Raw genomic sequence first — 18,096 nt, 5'->3', positions numbered from 1 at the left:
AACCTTGTGGAATGGATTACAAAGCTATCAAGTGAATCAAAACTGCAGGAAGCGATTGACAGGTCTTTACTTGGGAACGGTGTGGATGATGAGATCTTCAAAGTGCTCAAAGTAGCATGCAACTGCGTTCTACCGGAAGTACCAAAGCAGAGGCCTACCATGTTTGAAGTGTATCAGCTTCTGAGGGCCATTGGAGAGAGCTACAACTTCACCGTCGATGATGATATCTTAATCCCCTCTGAATCAGGTGAAGGCGATTTCATCGAAGAGCTCATAGTAGCTCGCTGATCAAGCAGGAAGGGTGAGACATCTCTAGTCGTAGCAGTCCAAAGATATATATAAACTACTACATATATATATGTTTAAAGTAAGTATTGTCTTTCTTTTATTTTATTTTTGGGTTCTCCTTGTCGATGGCGTGGCTGTAATATGAAATATTGTTGTTGATGCACTCTCTCTTATTACTTGCTTATACGGAGCTTTTGGTGTGTAGTACTGTCACTGGTTTGGTTTTGCCACTGCGTCGTTGCTGCTTTCTAAATCTTGGGCACTATTCAATTTGGTTGAAATGATTTTACACTTGAATTGTATCTCATTATTGTTTAACACAACACGCCATTTTCCATTTTACTAAAACCCAAAGTACGAACTCAATAAAAGAGTTTAACCCATTTTAACTAAAATTTGATTATTACTCAAACATTTGTTAGAGAGAGACAGAGAGAGAAAGAGAGAAAGAGAGAGAGAGAAAGAGACAGAGAGTTTGCAAAAAAAAAATTTGTCGAAGAAGTCCGTTTTTTTGGTAGATTGAAGAAGTCTTTTTATTAAACAAATATTTTGAAGTTTGATGTGATTTTGTAAGACATATTTTTGAACTAAAAATGTTAGAAAAGTCTCCTAGAATCACATTTAATAGGATTTTTAAAAAAATAACAGTAGATTTAAAATGAGATTTATAAATTATTGATTGAACAACAAGATATTGTAAATGATTTTTATAAATTTCACATTCAATAACATAGAATTTTAGATGATTTTTAAAAATCATCAATTAAATAACAAGGAGTTCTAATTCCTGGGATATGGCTCAGCTTACGGTTACGTTTGTACCGGAAGATGTTGCTATAATTTCTGCCTTACCGTTGTGACAATCGGATAAACCGGATTTGTTGGGATGGCATTTTACTAAGTCTGGTAAATATTCGGTTAAATTAGGGTACCATATACTCCGTTCAGATCTGATGCCTCCTACTGAGCCCACAATATTTGGACTGGACTTTGTACCGTTGAAGGCCTTTGTGTAGAAAATTTGGTGTCCCTCGAAACTCCGACACTTTATGTGGCAGAAGCTTTCGAGTTGTGTGGCGGTCACAGCTAATCTGCATAAACGTGGTATGAGTTGTGATGTTACGTGTGGCTTGTGTGAGGAGATGATTAATCATACCATTTTTGAATGTCCACCTGCCAGACAGGTTTGGGCTTTGTCGCAGTTCCCGACGGCCTTGGAAAATTTGCCTTCGGAATCAGTTTTGACAAACATGGATTCTCTCTTTTGGCGGTTTAAAAACGTCCCATTCCAGGAAGTGTTTCCCTGGATTCTTTGGTATATTTGGAAAGCACGCAATGATAAACTTTTTAGTAATCTGGATTCGAACCCACTAGCAATTTTGCATTTACCGGAGGATGAGGCCAAAGCCTGGTTTCAGGCTCAGACATAGGACTTGGTGTCAGGATCAGATATGAACCATGCGTTTTTATCTAGTGGAGGTGGAGGATCAGGGGTTCCTAGGTCTTCGTCGAGTTATCTTTGTATTATAGATGGTTCTTGGAAAGCGACAGATCGTTATGCTGGTAGAGGATGGTTTTGCACTTCACCCATGGGTGAAGCTCCTACTATGGGAGCAGCCAACCTTCGACGTAGTCTCTCTCCTCTTCATGCCGAGGTTGAAGCCCTTATCTGGGCTATGCGTTGTATGATTGGAGCGGATAACCAATTTGTTGTCTTTCTCACTGATTGCTCCGACTTGGTGAAGATGATGTCTTCGCCTTCTGAGTGGTCAGCTTTTACGCCTTATTTGGAGGACATTCAGGCGGATAAAGAGGAGTTTGCTTCATTTTCATTAGTCTTCGTTCCTTGCTCTCAAAATGGTAAAGCGGATAGTCTGGCGCGACGTGTTCATTCAGTTCCGCATTTAGTTACCTATGTAAACAATTTTCCTTCGTATTGGCTTGTTTGGGCCAATCTCGTATCCTGTTGTCAAAAAAAATAACAAGGATTTAAAAATATCCCAAAATCTCTTAAAATCCTCAGTTCAATACACCCCCCTTAGGTTCGATTAGAATTGATTCTATTTCATTTTATAACAATCTCTCCAATTTACTTCTATATAAGAAACAAAGTTTATATTGTGAAATTAGATGAGAATCAACGAAAGGTAACCTTATAAAAAAACAAGAAAGAATCACTCAAATGTTATACAAAAGTTGGTTTATTCCTCATATCTAACAATCTTCTAAAAATTGCTCAAATGTTTAGTGCCCTGGATGTAATTACAATTTACCCCTTGGATTTAGTTTTTCGATTTTGATTAAAAAAAATAAAAAAATACACATCAGCAAATTAAAATACACTTCATTTTCGATTTTCCACGTCACAACCCGAAAAAAAAAACTTAACGGCTGAGTAATAGTATTTATGGGAAGACGAAAGGTCTTGTCGATTCATATGACGGCTGAGTTATAACTTTTTGTGGGTGAGTTATCACAAGAAATAATCTGAAAGCAAACAGTTGATTTATATTACTTGACGGCTGAGTTATAGTATTTACGGGAAAACGAAAGGTCTCGTCGATTCATATGACGGTTGAGTTATAATGCTTTGTGGCTGAGTTATCACAAGGAATAATCTGAAAGCGTAAAACGAAAGGTCTCGTCGATTAATATGACGACTGAGTTATAATGCTTGACGCCTGAGTTATTGCACAAAATAAAACAAATGTGTTACAATAATACTGCATCGGACAAGTTTTTGCATTATGCCCAACTTGTTTACATCGAGAGTATGTGTTTAGCTCATGGCTAAACGCCTCCAATCCGTAGTCTTCAAGAACAAGCTCCACAAGCTTGTCGTGTGTTGTGCCTCCATCTATCTGCACAACTATATACCCTCAATCGTCGGTGTTATATACATATCTCTGTTTCTTTACCCAATTACCGGAAACAACTAGTACCGGAACTGGATCCATGAAAGAAAATGAAGAACAAGGCGAAGAAGAAGTAGAAGAACAAGGTGAAGAAGAAGGTGAAGACGAAAGTGAAGAAGAAGTAGATGAACAAGGTGAAGACGAAGATAAAAACCATGTAAGAACAAGAGTCGAAGGAACGACGTTTCATATTTCCGGAGAAGAAAAATGATGACATGGAGTGCTGACATGGATGATGCGTCTGACGTGGCAAGTCAGCCATCAAACCAATTATAACTCAGCCTAAATAAAACTCAGCCATCAAATAAATTATAACTCAGTCACAACATGAATACTATTTTTTTTGTCGACAAACACTCCTTTAGATTAAGTTACAGGTTTACAAACTCTCCTCTAAGGGGAGCCGAACGCAGACCAGTAAACTTACACAGGAGGAGACTTGACCATGGTATGTTGTTTACAACACATGATACAACAAACCATGAAATAAAACAGAAAGAAACATAACTAGGCTTAAAAGCTAAAACAAAGGGATTAAAGACCCAAAAGATAAAGAGCTCTACTATGCTAGTAGGCCATCTAAAGAAGGGGAGTGTGATCTGTTGCCAGACTGATAACTCCGATGATAAACATTGCCGCATAGGATACATAAGATTCCTAGCAGTGTTACGCTCCCAATATTGCGCCTGAAGTGTCGAAACACCCATTCCCTGAAAAGGGAGATCGCAAGAAGGACGAGAAATACATCTTGCAGTCCCAGAACCATAGTCTGCAAATAGAAGAGAAATCCGAAGCCATACGATTGCCATCCACGGTCTCGAGCCAAGCAATAAGCTTCGTAGAGAGATAAAGCCCTTGCATATGGCTGGTGTACAATGATACACAAGCGTATCAATTCCCATTGAGATAGACATCAATGACGGAAAAACATGTTTTCTCCCATTTGAAATTGATATGAGAAGACACACACACCTCGCAGTTGAGGGATATACACCAAAAGGGTCTCTCTTTGCTCAAAGAGGAATTTAAAAGCAACTCTTTCCTCACAGGAGGATACAAGGGGCTCATAGTACGGCACTACAAAGACCATCTTTCCAAGTGTGTTCGTACCGCCAAGATGCGTTCTCGCATGTATAGTTAAGGTGAAGGTTTTAGCAGCAATATCCAATAAGAATAAAGATACCATGATTCTCTCCATAATGGAGGATTTTGATGAGAACAATTTCTCCAAAAAAGAAGGACTAAGTGTAAATGATCTAACACATGAGGAGGAAAATGAGATATATAGGAATAAAGCTACAAAAAGACCCTTACGGAATAAGAATTGTACATTGGAGCTACAACGATACACTTGCACAATTTGCAGATATAACTTTTGATGCTTAGCTTTTGATAAAACCATCAAATCTAGTAAGTTAAAACAATACATCTTAACCACTAAGATGATTCATGCTCTTTCCCTTTTACATGAAAGGAGCAATCTCTCCACATGGGAGGAAGTGGTTGAATAACGGACTAGACCACATGACAATCTGGCCCAGGTCAAGGCCCACCATAAAGCAAAGCCGTGAGTGGTGTGAGTGAGAAAAGAACAGACGGCTAGGTTTAGGGAAAGTGTCAAGAGGAATCTTGCCGGAAATGAGACAACGGGAGAAACCGGCTGAGCAGAGACCAGTGAAGGGAGGCGGATCTCCTCTACGAAGAAGGAGTAGCCGTTGACGGCGTTCAACAGGAGCAGATCTAGATTTATCATGCCACGAGAACTCAAGTGAGGGAATTTTGGCTTCAACATTTGTCAACTCCAAGCATAACTCGTGGTCAAAAAAGCAGAAACTGCTTTGTGGACATGAGGAGAGAGTGATGAGCAACACGAGAGAAGGAAATAAGTAACGTATGTGCGACGGATCCGGTGACTCTCTGGTGGAACCAGTGTGTGGAGAGTACTCCGCAAAATGTTCTTCACTTGATAGTAACAAAATTGAATAAGAAGATTTGGCTGATTTGCTCGCCAGCGCTGCGAGTGGCTGGCGGAAAGAGAGAGAAGGAATGGGGAAGATCTCACCAAAAACCATGGTGGAAATAAGGAAGAAAGATCTCGTCGGCGGTTAGAGGCCGACGGAATGCGAGGTAAGGTCTTCGGACGAGTGGGTCTGAGAAGATAGATGAAGAACGCCGTTTAATAGTAGGTAGAGTCTGATAATTGTCGCCGGAGAAGACTCATCTTGGGAATAACATGAATACCATTATAGTAATTAAAAAGCAAAAAAATGGCAGCCAAATTCAGCCGCTTCATCAACTGAAAATATGTAACTCAGCCGTATCGTTTAATAAGTCAGCCGTAACTGAATAATATTCTAGTAATTAATCTTTTGCTACTAAGTCAGCCGTGAAATGGCCGAGTTGTACGATAAGTCAGCCTATCACGGCTGAGTTATAGTTTTTAATCATAACTCAGCCGTAACTACATCTCATAAGTCAGTCGTTTTTCATAACTCAGCCACCCGAAAAAAGTTAATTCAGCCGTGTTGTAGTGATAACTCAGCCAAAATTTTGACAACTCAACCATCGGGTGTACGGCTGAGTTAGAGCATAACTCAGCCAGATTTTAATAAGTCAGCCGTAATGCTTGGCTGAGTTATGCTCTAAGTCAGCCGTCCGCTCTTACTCAAATGTTATTTTTCCATAAATCAGCCGCAACATACCTATAACTCAGCCGTCATTACTTCTATAACGTGTTACAGCTTAGTTATTTAATATATGTCAGTGATTTCTGACGTAATGTCTAACGTGACAATGACATTTTGGTAATTACATTTTTTCCGATAAAAATACCCAAAATATTATAGTATTAAATTTTTATTTTTGTAAATTCTGGTAATATTACCTAAAATGTATAAGGGTGAATTTGCCTAATAACCAAAACAAAAAAACCATAGTATAAAATAACATCATATTTGAAAAAATTTGAAGATTAGGATGGAGGTATAACAAAATTACCATTTTAGTGTTTGTAGGTGGTGGAGAGCATGATGGCTCATGGTCGGAGACAGTGGCCGGTGGCCGGCGGCCGGAGGAGGTGGCCGGAGATTCTCGCCGGATATTGTCGGCGGCCGGAGGCAGGCGGGCGGAGGAGGTCGTCGGAAGTGGTCGTCGGAGATAATCGCCGGTGGTGGTCGTCGGAGATTGTCGGCGGTGATTCTGGACGGAACTCGGCGGTGGTCCGGTGGAACCCCAGCGGTGGTCCGGCGGAACCCCGGCGGTGGTCTGGCGGAACCCCGGCGGTGGTCCGGCGGAACCCCGGCGGTGGTCCGGCGGAACCCCGGCAGTGGTCCGACGGAACCCCAGCGGTGGTCCGACGGAACCCCGGCGGTGGTCCGATGGTGGTGTGATGGTGGTAGAAGAGGAGGTGGTTTGTGGTGGTAGGAGGGGAGATGGTTTGTGGTTGTAGAGATAGAGACAAATTGGTATATATTGTATATTATACATAGAATATAGTAGATACATGGTTAGAATAGTTACTCACTTAGTTTTAATTTTTTTTTGCGTTATACCTGCCAATTCCCCAATGTATAACATCAAAATAAATTTTCCAAAAAACAATGTCAAAGAAAGAAACAGTCGAAGCTCCAATCCAAAGTCAATGGAACCAAATAAACCAATGACCTTCCTTTGAATGATTCACCAGCATCTCTTTCACCTTCCCTCATTTTCAAAAACCCAGGAGAAAGCTTCTCACTTTGTTCATCATCATCCAATCCAACCATGAATTCTCCGAGACCCATCTCCGTCGTCTCCACCTTCGCCTCACCGTCCTCCCCTTGTGACTCAACTAAGAAGCCTCTGAGTTTGTGGCCTGGTATGTACCACTCACCGGTCACCACAGCTTTATGGGAAGCCAGATCCAAAATCTTCGAATCACTTCTTGATCCTCCTGTTAACGCTCCCCCACAGAGCCAGCTTCTAACCAGAACCCCTTCTCATAGCCGAACCACCATTTTCTACCCTTTCTCCACTGACTTTATTCTCCGCGAGCAGTACAGAGATCCATGGAACGAGGTCCGTATCGGGATCTTGCTTGAAGATCTCGATGCTTTAGCCGGCACTATCTCTGTCAAGGTATACCCTCTCTCTATTTTGTCTTGATTTTGCCAAAGTTGGATGCTTTTTAGAATTCTAATGTGCGTGTGTCTATACATTTGTGATTCAGCATTGTTCTGATGATGATAGCACAACGAGGCCACTCTTGCTGGTTACAGCTTCTGTTCATAAGATTGTTTTAAAGAAGCCCATTTGTGTCGGCATTGATCTCAAGACTGTTGCTTCTGTCATTTGGGTTGGTCGCTCATCTATCGAGATTCAACTCGAAGTTATGCAATCCGAACACAGTATGTATACATATTGTCTACAAAGTTTCAAACTACAGGCATGTATCCTGGATATAGAAAAAATTAAAACACTTGCTTCTGTTTTGTTGTTTTCAGAAGATGTCAAGGCTTCTTCGGATTCGGTTGCGCTAACTGCCAACTTCATTTTTGTGGCTCGTGACTCTAAGACTGGTAAGGCTGCTCCTATCAACCGCCTTTCTCCTGAAACCGAGCTCGAGAAGCTTCTCTTTGAGGAAGCCGAAGCTAGGAATAACTTGAGGAAGAAGAAGAGGGGAGGTGACAGAAGGGAATTTGATCATGGGGAGTGTAAGAAGCTCGAGGCTTGGTTGGCTGAAGGAAGGATTTTCTCTGACATGCCAGCTCTTGCAGACAGAAACAGCATTCTTCTTAAAGATACTCGTCTTGAGAATTCGCTTATATGCCAACCGCAGCAGAGGAACATCCATGGGAGAATCTTTGGAGGATTTTTAATGCACAGAGCGTTTGAGTTGGCTTTCTCCACAGCTTATACATTTGCTGGTCTAGTGCCCTACTTCTTAGAAGTTGATCACGTCGATTTCCTAAGACCAGTCTGTATCCAAATCACTTCTTACTTACTATCCTATTATTATTGTTCACGTTCTCTCCTTCTGTATATAACTTATGTCAATGGACTTGCATGATAGGTGGACGTTGGGGACTTCTTACGTTTCAAATCCTGTGTGCTTTACACTCAACTGGATAAACTGGATTGTCCGCTCATCAATATCGAAGTTGTTGCCCATGTTACAAGCCCAGAGATTCGTTCCAGTGAGGTAATATCCTAACTTGATAGTGGTTATCTTTTCTAAAGATCATTTGAAACTCTAATAAAGTTGAACTTGCTCACTGATTCTTTAGAAAATATGCATATTTGTGCCAATATCAAAGATTGAAGCTCATTATGTCTATTTGAGGTCTATTTCTGTGTTGCATATGTGATGTAGGTTTCAAATACATTCTACTTTAAGTTCACTGTAAGACCAGAGGCAAAGGCCAGAAACAATGGGTTTAAGCTTCGCAATGTAGTTCCTGCCACAGAGGAGGAAGCTCGTCATATCCTGGAGCGCATGGATGCAGAAGCATTGAACTCAAGCAAACAACAAGAGTAGACATAATTCCGCGTTAATATCTATGGTGTTTCTGTGTTCTAAAAGATACACCTATCCACTGACCACAAAATTAACTAGAAATGTATATGCATTTCTTCTATTGTATCTAAACGATTTGCTAATATAACCAAAGATTTGGCTTACACCTGCAATCCATTGATTTGGATGTCCAAACGGGTTACCTGTTACCACTAACAGAAAACAAATGTGGATGAATGAATGATACCACTGATGCTGCAGAAGACAAGTAGTTGATCTAGATGAGGTAGTTACCAGTACAAATCTGGGAGTTTGTCTTGGGTAAAAGTGTTTCAAGTTGAGAAATTGCAAATAAGAAATGTCTCAAAGTCCATACATCTTCAAGTGGAGGAGCGGCTTACAGAGTAAATCTTTCGAATTTTCTAGGTAACCGAGAAGTGACAGCTTTAAGTTGAGAAATAAATTGCAAAATATCACACTTGACACCAACAGCAAGAGATGTTGTAGCAAGCTTATGGGCTCTTTTCCCTTGGCTTGTGTCTTCTCAGTCTGTCTTCTTTCTTACATGTAGAATCACCCAATTATCGCACCAACGGGCACAAATATAAGAGTAAAAAGATTGTATCTTCCTCCTCGCAAAATGGAAAGCCACACATACTCAATAGACATCACACTAACTAAGAGCAAGATTTCGAAGCAAATTAGCATCAACACCTACTAATGTCTTCCAAAATGATACAGATATTCTCCAGAGATGCCGCTAGTCATACACGTTACAAGACACTGAAACTAGAGATACGTTCCTAATCATTACATTTAAAATCTTACAATGGGAATCAGTCTCCCATCTCGTGACATACGTTGTCTAGAACAGACAAGAAGTCTCTCACAATCATGAAGATTCTCGTTGTGTGACCTTCCTTGGAAGAATCTCCATGGAACTGCTCTGTGACTTCTTCCAATGCGGAGAGCGTTGAACTTTCTCGTATTTTAATCTTCACAATCTCCTCTGCAGCAGCTTTCAAGAATCTAGCCATCCTCTCCCTGAAATCTCCACTTGATCCACTCTCCTCGCTCAGTAGCAAAAGCTCCTCGATGTTCTTCAGTCCTTGACAAAGCTTCAAGACATTGCTTCTTAGAACACCATACTCAATGTCTGATGATTTCTTGACATTGCTCAGTTCTGAATTCAGGTTTCTGATGCCTTCTAAAGCTCTCACACTGCCTTCTGATTTTATCATTTCCTGAACAACAAAACGCAAGAGACTGCTTTTTCCATCTACTCCCTTGACATCAACGAGCTTGAGGAGCGTGTCAAGTTTGAAGTCATCAGCATCATCAGCACAGTGGTTTGTTCTAACATTCATCTTGTTTCCTGTCTTCAGTACAGCATCCAGAAGTATGGAGAACATTCTACTGTTACTCAGTTCTTCACAAGCAACCTGCAAAAGCAGATAAACTTAATGAGACATAACATAAGATTACAACATCATACATGCATATGTAAATCAGCTATCTTCAGCATTACCTGAACAACACTGAATGATTTTCTGAGACGTTTGATCTCAGATTTGAAATTAGCCGCAAAGAGCAATGCACCAACCCGTTTGAACACAAAAGGCACATGAAGCAATTCCTTAAGAAACCTCTCAGCTGGACCAAGCTTGATGATCACTGAATCATCACTAAAGCTCTTCAACCTCCTCTCTTCTTCTTTACTAGGTGCCAATCTCAATAAACACTCGAGAAGTTCAGCTCCAAGTGCATCACAGTCACCTAAATCAATCATTAGAAGAACACAAATCAATAACTTTTACAAAACACACATGGCAATAAATTAAAGATTATTATTTTACCATCAAGAAGAGCTTGACAAACATCCTTTGTGGTTAAGTTAAGTAGTTGGAGCAGAGTAGCAATATTCTGAGCCTTTCTCGGATCTAAAACTTTGCTTTCTTGATTTAGGGTCGGAAGATCTCTTGGATTTGACAAGTTTCCAATGTACAGAGTCTCTACCATCTCCTTGTCCAATCTACCACACAATCAGACAAATTCAACTAACATTAAACTCATATCAATAACAACAACAGACAAAAAGAGAAAGAAGAGAGCTTTCACTTTTCTTACTTGAAAGAGCTCGATCTAAGTCGGTCCCAATGCTGCTGTTTGGGAGGTTGGTCCGAAAAAGATAGTTTCTTAACATCATCATTTTGAACCACAAAAGGTTGAGACGGTGGAACAATAGGAGGTGGTCTGGTCGGAGGAGGAAGAGCAGGAACTGTTGCTGCTACTTTACTCTGTTGAGATGAAGATTCACCAATGTTGATAACAAAATCTCTTCTTGATGAAGCAGAGTGAGAAAGCAAAACAGACTTCACATTCCGACTAAAATCGTTCCAAATCGGCGGCGAACTATCAAAAAACTTCCGGAACAACCCATCAGGAGAAGTAGAAACTGAAGAGTAGAGAGAAGAGAGTGGTGTTCTTATGAATCCTCTGTCTGGTGAAGTAGAAGCAGAAGAGATACGAGGGAACCCAAATCCCACATTTTGATTCCAGAAGCTAAACATTCTCAAAGACGCCGACCCGTTTCCGTTGTGTTTCCTTACTCTTAGTCTCTCCGGTGACGGAGACTGAAGGTTAGTAGCGTCTGAGTATCTAGGGTTTGGTGGAGACATGGTCATAGAGAATGACCTAGCTGGAGAAACCCAACCGGAGCAGGAGGAAGAGCAGGAATGAGATGGGCTTGAAGTCTCTGAGCCAGGGAGAGAAGCCATAGGTGAAAAGAACACATCTTCTTCTCCGTCTTCTTCGTTTACCTCTGCTTCATAGTTGTTGTGGTGGAAGCTACGAGTTGGTAACGGTGGTAATGGTCGTATCTCCGGCGAGTCTTGCTTCAAGAAAAAAGTTCCTCCGGTTCTAATGTGGTCAGATTCCTCTGTATTGAGGTAGAAGACCTCTGAGGGAGATGTAGTAGCAGCCATATTGAAGTTAGTGGTGATGTGACTCTGTTCATCATCATAGCTGCTTCTGCTTGTGTTGCTGCTACTAGGACAATGACTGTTCTTAACATGACGGTTTCGCCCTTGGTGTCGTCCGTAGAGAAACAAGGCCAAGCCTAAGACTGTGGCGACGGCAAGAACGGCGGAGATAGCTGGAAGGAGAAGAGTAGGAGAAGCGTGGTGTGGTTTAGAAGAGCGAGGGAGGACTAAGGCGGAGATGTTGGCTGGAAATGTGGGGAAGACAGCGAAGGTAGGAGGAGGAGGAGGAGATGGAGGAAGAGGAGGAGGAGCTGAGGCGGAGTAGGTAGGGAAGAAAGGAGGACTAATGGGGGAGAGAGGAGGAGGAAGTGGTGAATCGTAGTCGTAGAGGTGACGACGGCCGAGAGAAACGGCGGATGCGTAGGATAGAGGAGACGGTGGTGCGCATGTTAGCAGGAAGAAGAAGATGGCCAACCAAAAGTTCTGCATTTTGTTTTGCAAAGCTCTCTCTCTCTCTCTCTCTCACTCACACACTGTTCACACTCACTATAACAGAGGAGAGAAGTTAATGGGGCACTATTATGGCTGTACCTGTGACTTTGAGCTTTGTGTAATAATACTACTCTCTCTGTGACTCACTATTTTCAGTTTTACCAATATAACTATTTACATTTTTGTTTTGTTTGTTATTCAATAAAAACGTGACACTGACACAGAAGACCACTAGGGCCAGTCGTAAAGTAACTACAAATATTTAAAAATTGATGATATATACGAGTATTTTTGTGTATTCGTGAAGATTTAGTGAATCCATGTAAAGAGTGTATAAGATATGTGTAATAATTACTTGAACTTCGAAGTTTTTTTACCCGTCTTTCAAAAGAATCTTTTTTTTTTGACTTTTTCTGACTCTCTCCTCTCCAATACATGGATGGACTTTATTTCTCTTTCCATGGATAATATCAAAGAATTTGTACGATTACTATTTGGCAATATTCAAAATTCATTTTCACAATCAATAGATAGATAAATGGCATAGAGGCTCGTTTCAATTGCGTTGTGAGCCCAAACGCTTATCTTCAGAAGTTGGCCTTAACAGCCCAAAGTTACACTTGACTGAAAAAGTGATTGTTCAATTTCATAGCACTTCTATTAAGCTGTTTCCTTACTCTGACTCTTAGAGACTTTAGTGAGAAATGATTGTTCAATTTCATAGCCCTTCTCTTCAGCTGTATCCTTGCTATAACTCTTAGAGGTTCTTATGGATGGAGATGCTAGCTGTAACACCTTCTATCCTGAGAATCGTAAGACGATTTGCTACAGTCGTTTACACTTTGCTATCTTTTCATTCTCAGTAACAAAGATCAGATGAACGATTGACTGCTTCATGAACATATGGTGTATATATCAATGGCGAATATATTCGAGTTTTGCACTTTTGTGCCTATTGGTATGATCTGTAATGAAGGGTAAATAGAAACCACTAGGTTAGGTAGGTAGGTCATCTTTGAAATCTTCTTTTGTTTAGTACAAGAAATCACAGAAGTTGAGGTCGTAACCAATACCTTACTGTTTTGTACGAAGTGTGTGACTCATTTTTGTCTAGCTAGTAACCACTTCATCCATGTCGACAAACTATACTTTGCGATGTGATCCGGCAAATCCACCTGAACAAAAATCATCAACACAAATAAGGTCCCTGTTGCAGAAAACACGAATTTACAGGAATAGGAAACTCACACTGGTCCATGTTGCAGAAAACCCATCAGTAGATAGCAACCAACTTCGACTTGTTTGATGCAGACCTAAAAGCTCCTCATCATCATCAATAGCCCTCTTCTTTTTCTTCTTTCTTTTCTTCTTCTCCCTCTTGTGCCTCTTTTTAGAAACCTGGCTTCTACTATCTGAGTCAGATTCGCTTTCTTCAGAGAATCCCTTATGGCTTAGCAGCAATGAGTGGTCACTAGACCTGCGGGATTCAATCCCATTTTTTCTAAATAGAAGCTCCCATGAATCTGGCGTCTGACATTCCTCTGCTAGTCTGAAGTGAATAGTCCAAGAAAGTAACCCGAGTAATCTTATAACCTCTTCGTGTTTCATCTTCGAGAGATCTCTCAGAATTAGAGAAAAGCTACTGCCGTTTTCCAAACCTCTGAAGATCTCTGCCGTGGTTTCTTTCAACAACTTTCCCTCGTCATCGAGGTTCTCATCACGCACAAGCCGTAGCAACTGACGACCTTGGTTGATAATAGAATTCAGCAGTAGAAGCTCGTCAATAGATTCCGCGTCAACATATTTTGAAAGAACAACCCCGAGCCAGCAAGAAGAGTCACCACAATCCCAAGATTCAATGCTTGGCTCGAAATAGTTGCCAAGCAATTCAAGAAATCGACACAAGTCACATTCTTCAAGTGTGATAAGGAGATGCTGAGTTAAAGAAGAGAAAGACTCCTCCGTAAGAAAATCCTCCACAGCATCCCACACATCATTCATATCTTCCTCATACATGAAACCGATAAACAGATCTATAAAGAATTTGGTATCAAGAAACAAAACCTGGCCATCTTTCAGAGACTCAGCAAACTCTTTAGATGACCAAAACTCAGGAACATTGTCAAGAAAATTCTCAATGGTCCGTTGAACGTCCAAATCAAGAAGGTAATGAGGCTTTGTAGCAACAACCGCAGGCGACTGACCGTGCTTGCCTCGCCATTCAAGCTCATCCCAACATATATCCCGGTTCGCAAACGCAAACTGAGCCAATGCTTTTGCACCGCGTTTGTGATCAGACCCACCATCATAAGCAAACTCAGAGAACCACTCTAGTATACGCTTTGGATGCCCTGCATATTTCCAAAAAAAACTCAACATCAAGCACAACAATCTCACAAGATAAAATGTAAACAATGGGGAGATTAAAATTAAACAAGAGACACTTCACCTTCAAAGAATTTCTCAAGTATATAGCTTCTTTTGGCTAACAAAGATCCAAGTCTCCTAGGTCTCTTCTCAAACATCATTGTCAGAAGCTGAGATACAAACTGCAACTTTCTAGGTTTTGATCTTAACAACTTCATGAAAACACTAAGTTGCTTCCTAGGGGATATAGAAACAGTAGAAAGAGCACTACAAAGCCAAAGTCTAGCTTCTGATCGACCTCCACGAGTCACCAACGATTGAATGTGAGAGCCTAATTTGTTCAACAGAGGTAAAATCACATCGATGTTGCTACTGTTGTGGGCAACAACATCGTTCAACTTTGGTTCAGACAAGAACAAATTCACCATCCTTTCTGATCTAAACAACAATAATACGATATGGGTTTGATGAGAAATCAACAAATCATGGGAGAAATCAACAATTGATGCGGTGAATAGAGATTATTTGAAGCCCTAAATCATTCGAGAATACGTAACCGAAAGATTCATAATTTAGGGTTTCAGATACGAGAATGAGTTTTTAGGGTTTGGGAAAAGAGTACCAATGTTTGATGTCGAGGAGAACTGAATCAGTTTATGACCGACCTGCTTTTTCTGGGGTTCGCAACTTACCCCACAGGCCAAACGGGGTTATTTGATATTGGTTCGAGTCGACCGGCCCTATTTAATTTTGCAGAAAAGAGAGAGAGAGAGAGAGAGAGAGAGAGTACAAATAATTTATGGATTTGTAATTTACAATTTTTAGATCAATTCTGTCGTAAATATCACTAAAATGAAATTTGTAAAAAATATTTACTTCTTTTTTTTTTAGTTATTTTTTCCCAAAAAAATACCATTAAAATGTAGTATATTTTTCTAAAGATACGGCAAAATCAAAACTAAAATACCATAGCCAAAAGTCTTGACCGTTGCAGGATGATCAAACAAAACTTTGCTCCGTATATCTTTCTTTTGTCCATGAAGTATACTATTGACTTGAACTAGTATAAAGCTTCTTCTTTGTTCTTTAACCCAATCTCGTTCCCTTCTTTCATAACATGATCAAGAGAGAAGAAGCCTTTGTCATCTCAACTCTTTACGCTGATTGTGGAAACTCCTAGTCAAAATTTTAGGGCATTTCAATCTTTTAGGCTCGTACAGAGGCTTTTGTCATGCCATCGTGTAACTTGTGACAGCCATTTAAATTCTTGTTAGGAAATATATATTTGGAAAATGAATAAATAGAGAAAAATCTTATTAAATAAGGCTGTAAGCGTTTCAAGACAACATTGTCACATAGAGTTTGTAATCATTTTGTAAGATTTTGATAGCACGATAACAAATGGTTAGAACTTGGCGGCCCTGTAACCAGCCGCCAACCCACGACAGAGTTCGGTTCTGTAATCCGTTGGCAACATTGATGGCTTGCTTGCTGAAGCCAATATATATCTAGATTGGTTCAGTCCCGCCTCAACAAACGACACACATTTAAAAGCACATGTAATAAACTGATATTGCTATTGGCCTCACCTAGTGAGGCAGTTTACCCCACACATCCCCACCATAATACATCATCGGTCTTTCTGTTAAATTAGATAAATAAAAAACGATCAAGGTGGGGAACATAGGTATATCCTAATTCATAAGTCCAGGAACAAACAATTGACTTGTTGTTCATATACCAGACAATCAGAAAGTTTTTAAAAAAACTTTATTTTAAACAAATTTTATTTAAGAGTCTTAAACTCACCAGACAAATCAACAGTAGGGTCATTATAGAGATGCATTGCAGCTGCCCAACCTACAATCAAGATAGTGAAATTGCTTTAAAATGAGACACAAACACAACACACATATACAAATCAAGTGCTTGCATAAAAGATGGCATCAGAACTCTGCTAGGATCAGAAACTAAAACTTGCTTTAATTTCTCACTGAATCGTAAAACACAAACCGAATCAAAGAACAATCTAGTAACCTAAAGACCAAGGAAATAGTAACTATAAATAAGGGGTGAGTTCTAGAGCACACTAACTCTCTCGATGCCCTAAACCAGACACAATTACTCGACCCCTAAATAATTTTTGGCATGAGTATTCGATGTTAACAAAAGAGGCACATAAATGCTACACTAAAACTCATTAGCAAAGACAGTGAAGAGATTAAGCAGAAGCAAAAAAAAAAAAACGTACGGTGACTGAGAAGATGAAAAGCTTCACTGTTAGAGCAACCCTCTAGAGATATAATCTTTGGAGAGGAAGAGTTTTCCCTCTGGAAACCAACAGAAACAGGCTGACTTCTCTCTCCCTCGTTGCTACTGAAGCTTCCTGTTCCATCCAAAGTTCATCTCAAAATTTACACAAAAGAAACACAACAACGTTAACATGCAAAAGTGGTTGAAGCTGCTTCTACAGGTTGAGCAATTATAGCATATAATCTTTCAAAATGGTTTCACCATTTACACCAGAAAGCAACTAGCTTACAGATTGATTTCACATTAAAACCCAAGTGGACCAGTGAGACTCTCTTCTATACAGAGACTCAGTGAGATTAAGTTTTATTACTCTAAATTCGCTATTCTAATTTTATCAATAGAAGCAGAGAGAGAGAGAGAGAGAGAGAGAGAGAGATTACGAACGAACCTCTTGATCTCCTCCGGTTCGAAGAACGGTTCCTACGAGGCAGAGAAGGAATCTGAGAAATCAAAAATCGAAAGCAAAGGAGATGAGGAAGGAGAGAAGTAACCTTTGGTTAGGTGGAGTGTATCGTTTAGGTGCGGAGGAGGTTGAATCCACCATTGAAGATGAGTTAGGGTTCTCCATCATCTCTCCCTCGCTCCAGCCCCCAGTGAAGAAGAAGAAGAAGATCTCCGTGTGTGTGACAACAGTTCCCATATCTCTCTGCGTCGAGGAGGTCGTAAGAAATTCTATGATCTTCACGCGCTCATCTTTGGCGCGTGCTTTTCAGTCGCTTTTTTTTTTTTTATTAAGCTGACCGAACAAAGCCGCAACTAAAATGAGTTTTGGTCGAAGAGTCGGTTAAACCGGGGATTAAGTAATAGTCGAAAAGTTAAAAATTACACTCAGTTTTCAGAACAGATCCGAGCCACGTCATCGCTAATTACCAGGCTAACGTATGTGTTAGAGCAATTTTGGTTTCGGTTTTGGCATATTTTTTTGTATTTAGAGAATTGTTTTGAAATACAATGTGTAACGTCTTTACCTCTTTATATATGTTTGTGACATCATGGAAATGAATATGGGATATGTGGATGTCTTCTATGTAGACTATGTGATCGCACGTACACTTGCCTTTGCCACACATGTAATTATACTCCATCAGATGCTTACATCATAACCACATACATACATACATACATACATACATATCCCGATTTGTTATTGATACAGAAGATCCTTCTCCAATAAATCTTACAATATCTGAGTAGCCACTTAATTCTTGTGTGTGAATTCATTAAACAAAGTTCAAACTCAACAAAT

The 18,096-nt window shown here is 40.2% G+C and overlaps 5 protein-coding genes across 6 annotated transcripts in view; 2 read left to right on the top strand and 3 right to left on the bottom strand.

The window, feature by feature from the left end:
- The window catches only part of LOC104770888 (probably inactive leucine-rich repeat receptor-like protein kinase At5g48380), a 4,971-nt gene extending 4,493 nt beyond the window's left edge, over nucleotides 1–478 (top strand). The window contains exon 4 of the mRNA XM_019242043.1: nucleotides 49–478. Within this exon, the coding sequence (XP_019097588.1) occupies nucleotides 49–288 (240 nt within the window). The 3' untranslated portion in view covers nucleotides 289–478. The remainder of the gene's footprint in view (nucleotides 1–48) is intronic.
- Nucleotides 6,779–8,863, top strand: LOC104770885 (acyl-coenzyme A thioesterase 9, mitochondrial-like). 2 transcript variants are annotated; one of them, XM_010495350.2, is made up of 5 exons: nucleotides 6,779–7,319; nucleotides 7,411–7,588; nucleotides 7,688–8,157; nucleotides 8,254–8,382; nucleotides 8,554–8,863. In XM_010495350.2, exons 1-5 carry the CDS (start codon nucleotides 6,966–6,968, stop codon nucleotides 8,716–8,718), a joined length of 1,296 nt encoding a protein of 431 aa, XP_010493652.1. In that variant the 5' UTR covers nucleotides 6,779–6,965; the 3' UTR covers nucleotides 8,719–8,863. The 2 variants fall into 2 exon arrangements, with proteins under 2 accessions (XP_010493652.1, XP_010493651.1); XM_010495349.2 differs by having other exon boundaries at nucleotides 6,782–7,319; nucleotides 7,685–8,157.
- LOC104770883 (formin-like protein 9) lies at nucleotides 9,387–12,287 on the bottom strand. The gene is made up of 4 exons (XM_010495348.2): nucleotides 10,825–12,287; nucleotides 10,554–10,729; nucleotides 10,226–10,473; nucleotides 9,387–10,139 (listed from the first exon to the last, which is right to left on the bottom strand). The coding sequence occupies exons 1-4, from the start codon at nucleotides 12,165–12,167 to the stop codon at nucleotides 9,534–9,536; spliced, it is 2,373 nt and encodes a 790-aa protein (XP_010493650.1). The 5' UTR covers nucleotides 12,168–12,287; the 3' UTR covers nucleotides 9,387–9,533.
- On the bottom strand, nucleotides 12,698–15,319 carry LOC104770882. Its single transcript, XM_010495347.1, has 5 exons — nucleotides 15,160–15,319; nucleotides 14,620–14,975; nucleotides 13,419–14,521; nucleotides 13,244–13,345; nucleotides 12,698–13,135 (listed from the first exon to the last, which is right to left on the bottom strand). Exons 2-4 carry the CDS (start codon nucleotides 14,963–14,965, stop codon nucleotides 13,271–13,273), a joined length of 1,524 nt encoding a protein of 507 aa, XP_010493649.1. The 5' UTR covers nucleotides 14,966–14,975; nucleotides 15,160–15,319; the 3' UTR covers nucleotides 12,698–13,135; nucleotides 13,244–13,270.
- LOC104770881 lies at nucleotides 15,831–17,555 on the bottom strand. The gene is made up of 6 exons (XM_010495345.2): nucleotides 17,342–17,555; nucleotides 17,239–17,270; nucleotides 16,789–16,923; nucleotides 16,347–16,397; nucleotides 16,127–16,179; nucleotides 15,831–16,028 (listed from the first exon to the last, which is right to left on the bottom strand). The coding sequence occupies exons 1-5, from the start codon at nucleotides 17,488–17,490 to the stop codon at nucleotides 16,127–16,129; spliced, it is 420 nt and encodes a 139-aa protein (XP_010493647.1). The 5' UTR covers nucleotides 17,491–17,555; the 3' UTR covers nucleotides 15,831–16,028.

This window comes from Camelina sativa, chromosome 20 (assembly GCF_000633955.1).
Source record: "Camelina sativa cultivar DH55 chromosome 20, Cs, whole genome shotgun sequence".
In the NCBI taxonomy this organism is placed as follows: Eukaryota; Viridiplantae; Streptophyta; class Magnoliopsida; order Brassicales; family Brassicaceae; genus Camelina; species Camelina sativa.
This window is presented reverse-complemented; position numbering and strand designations above follow the sequence as displayed.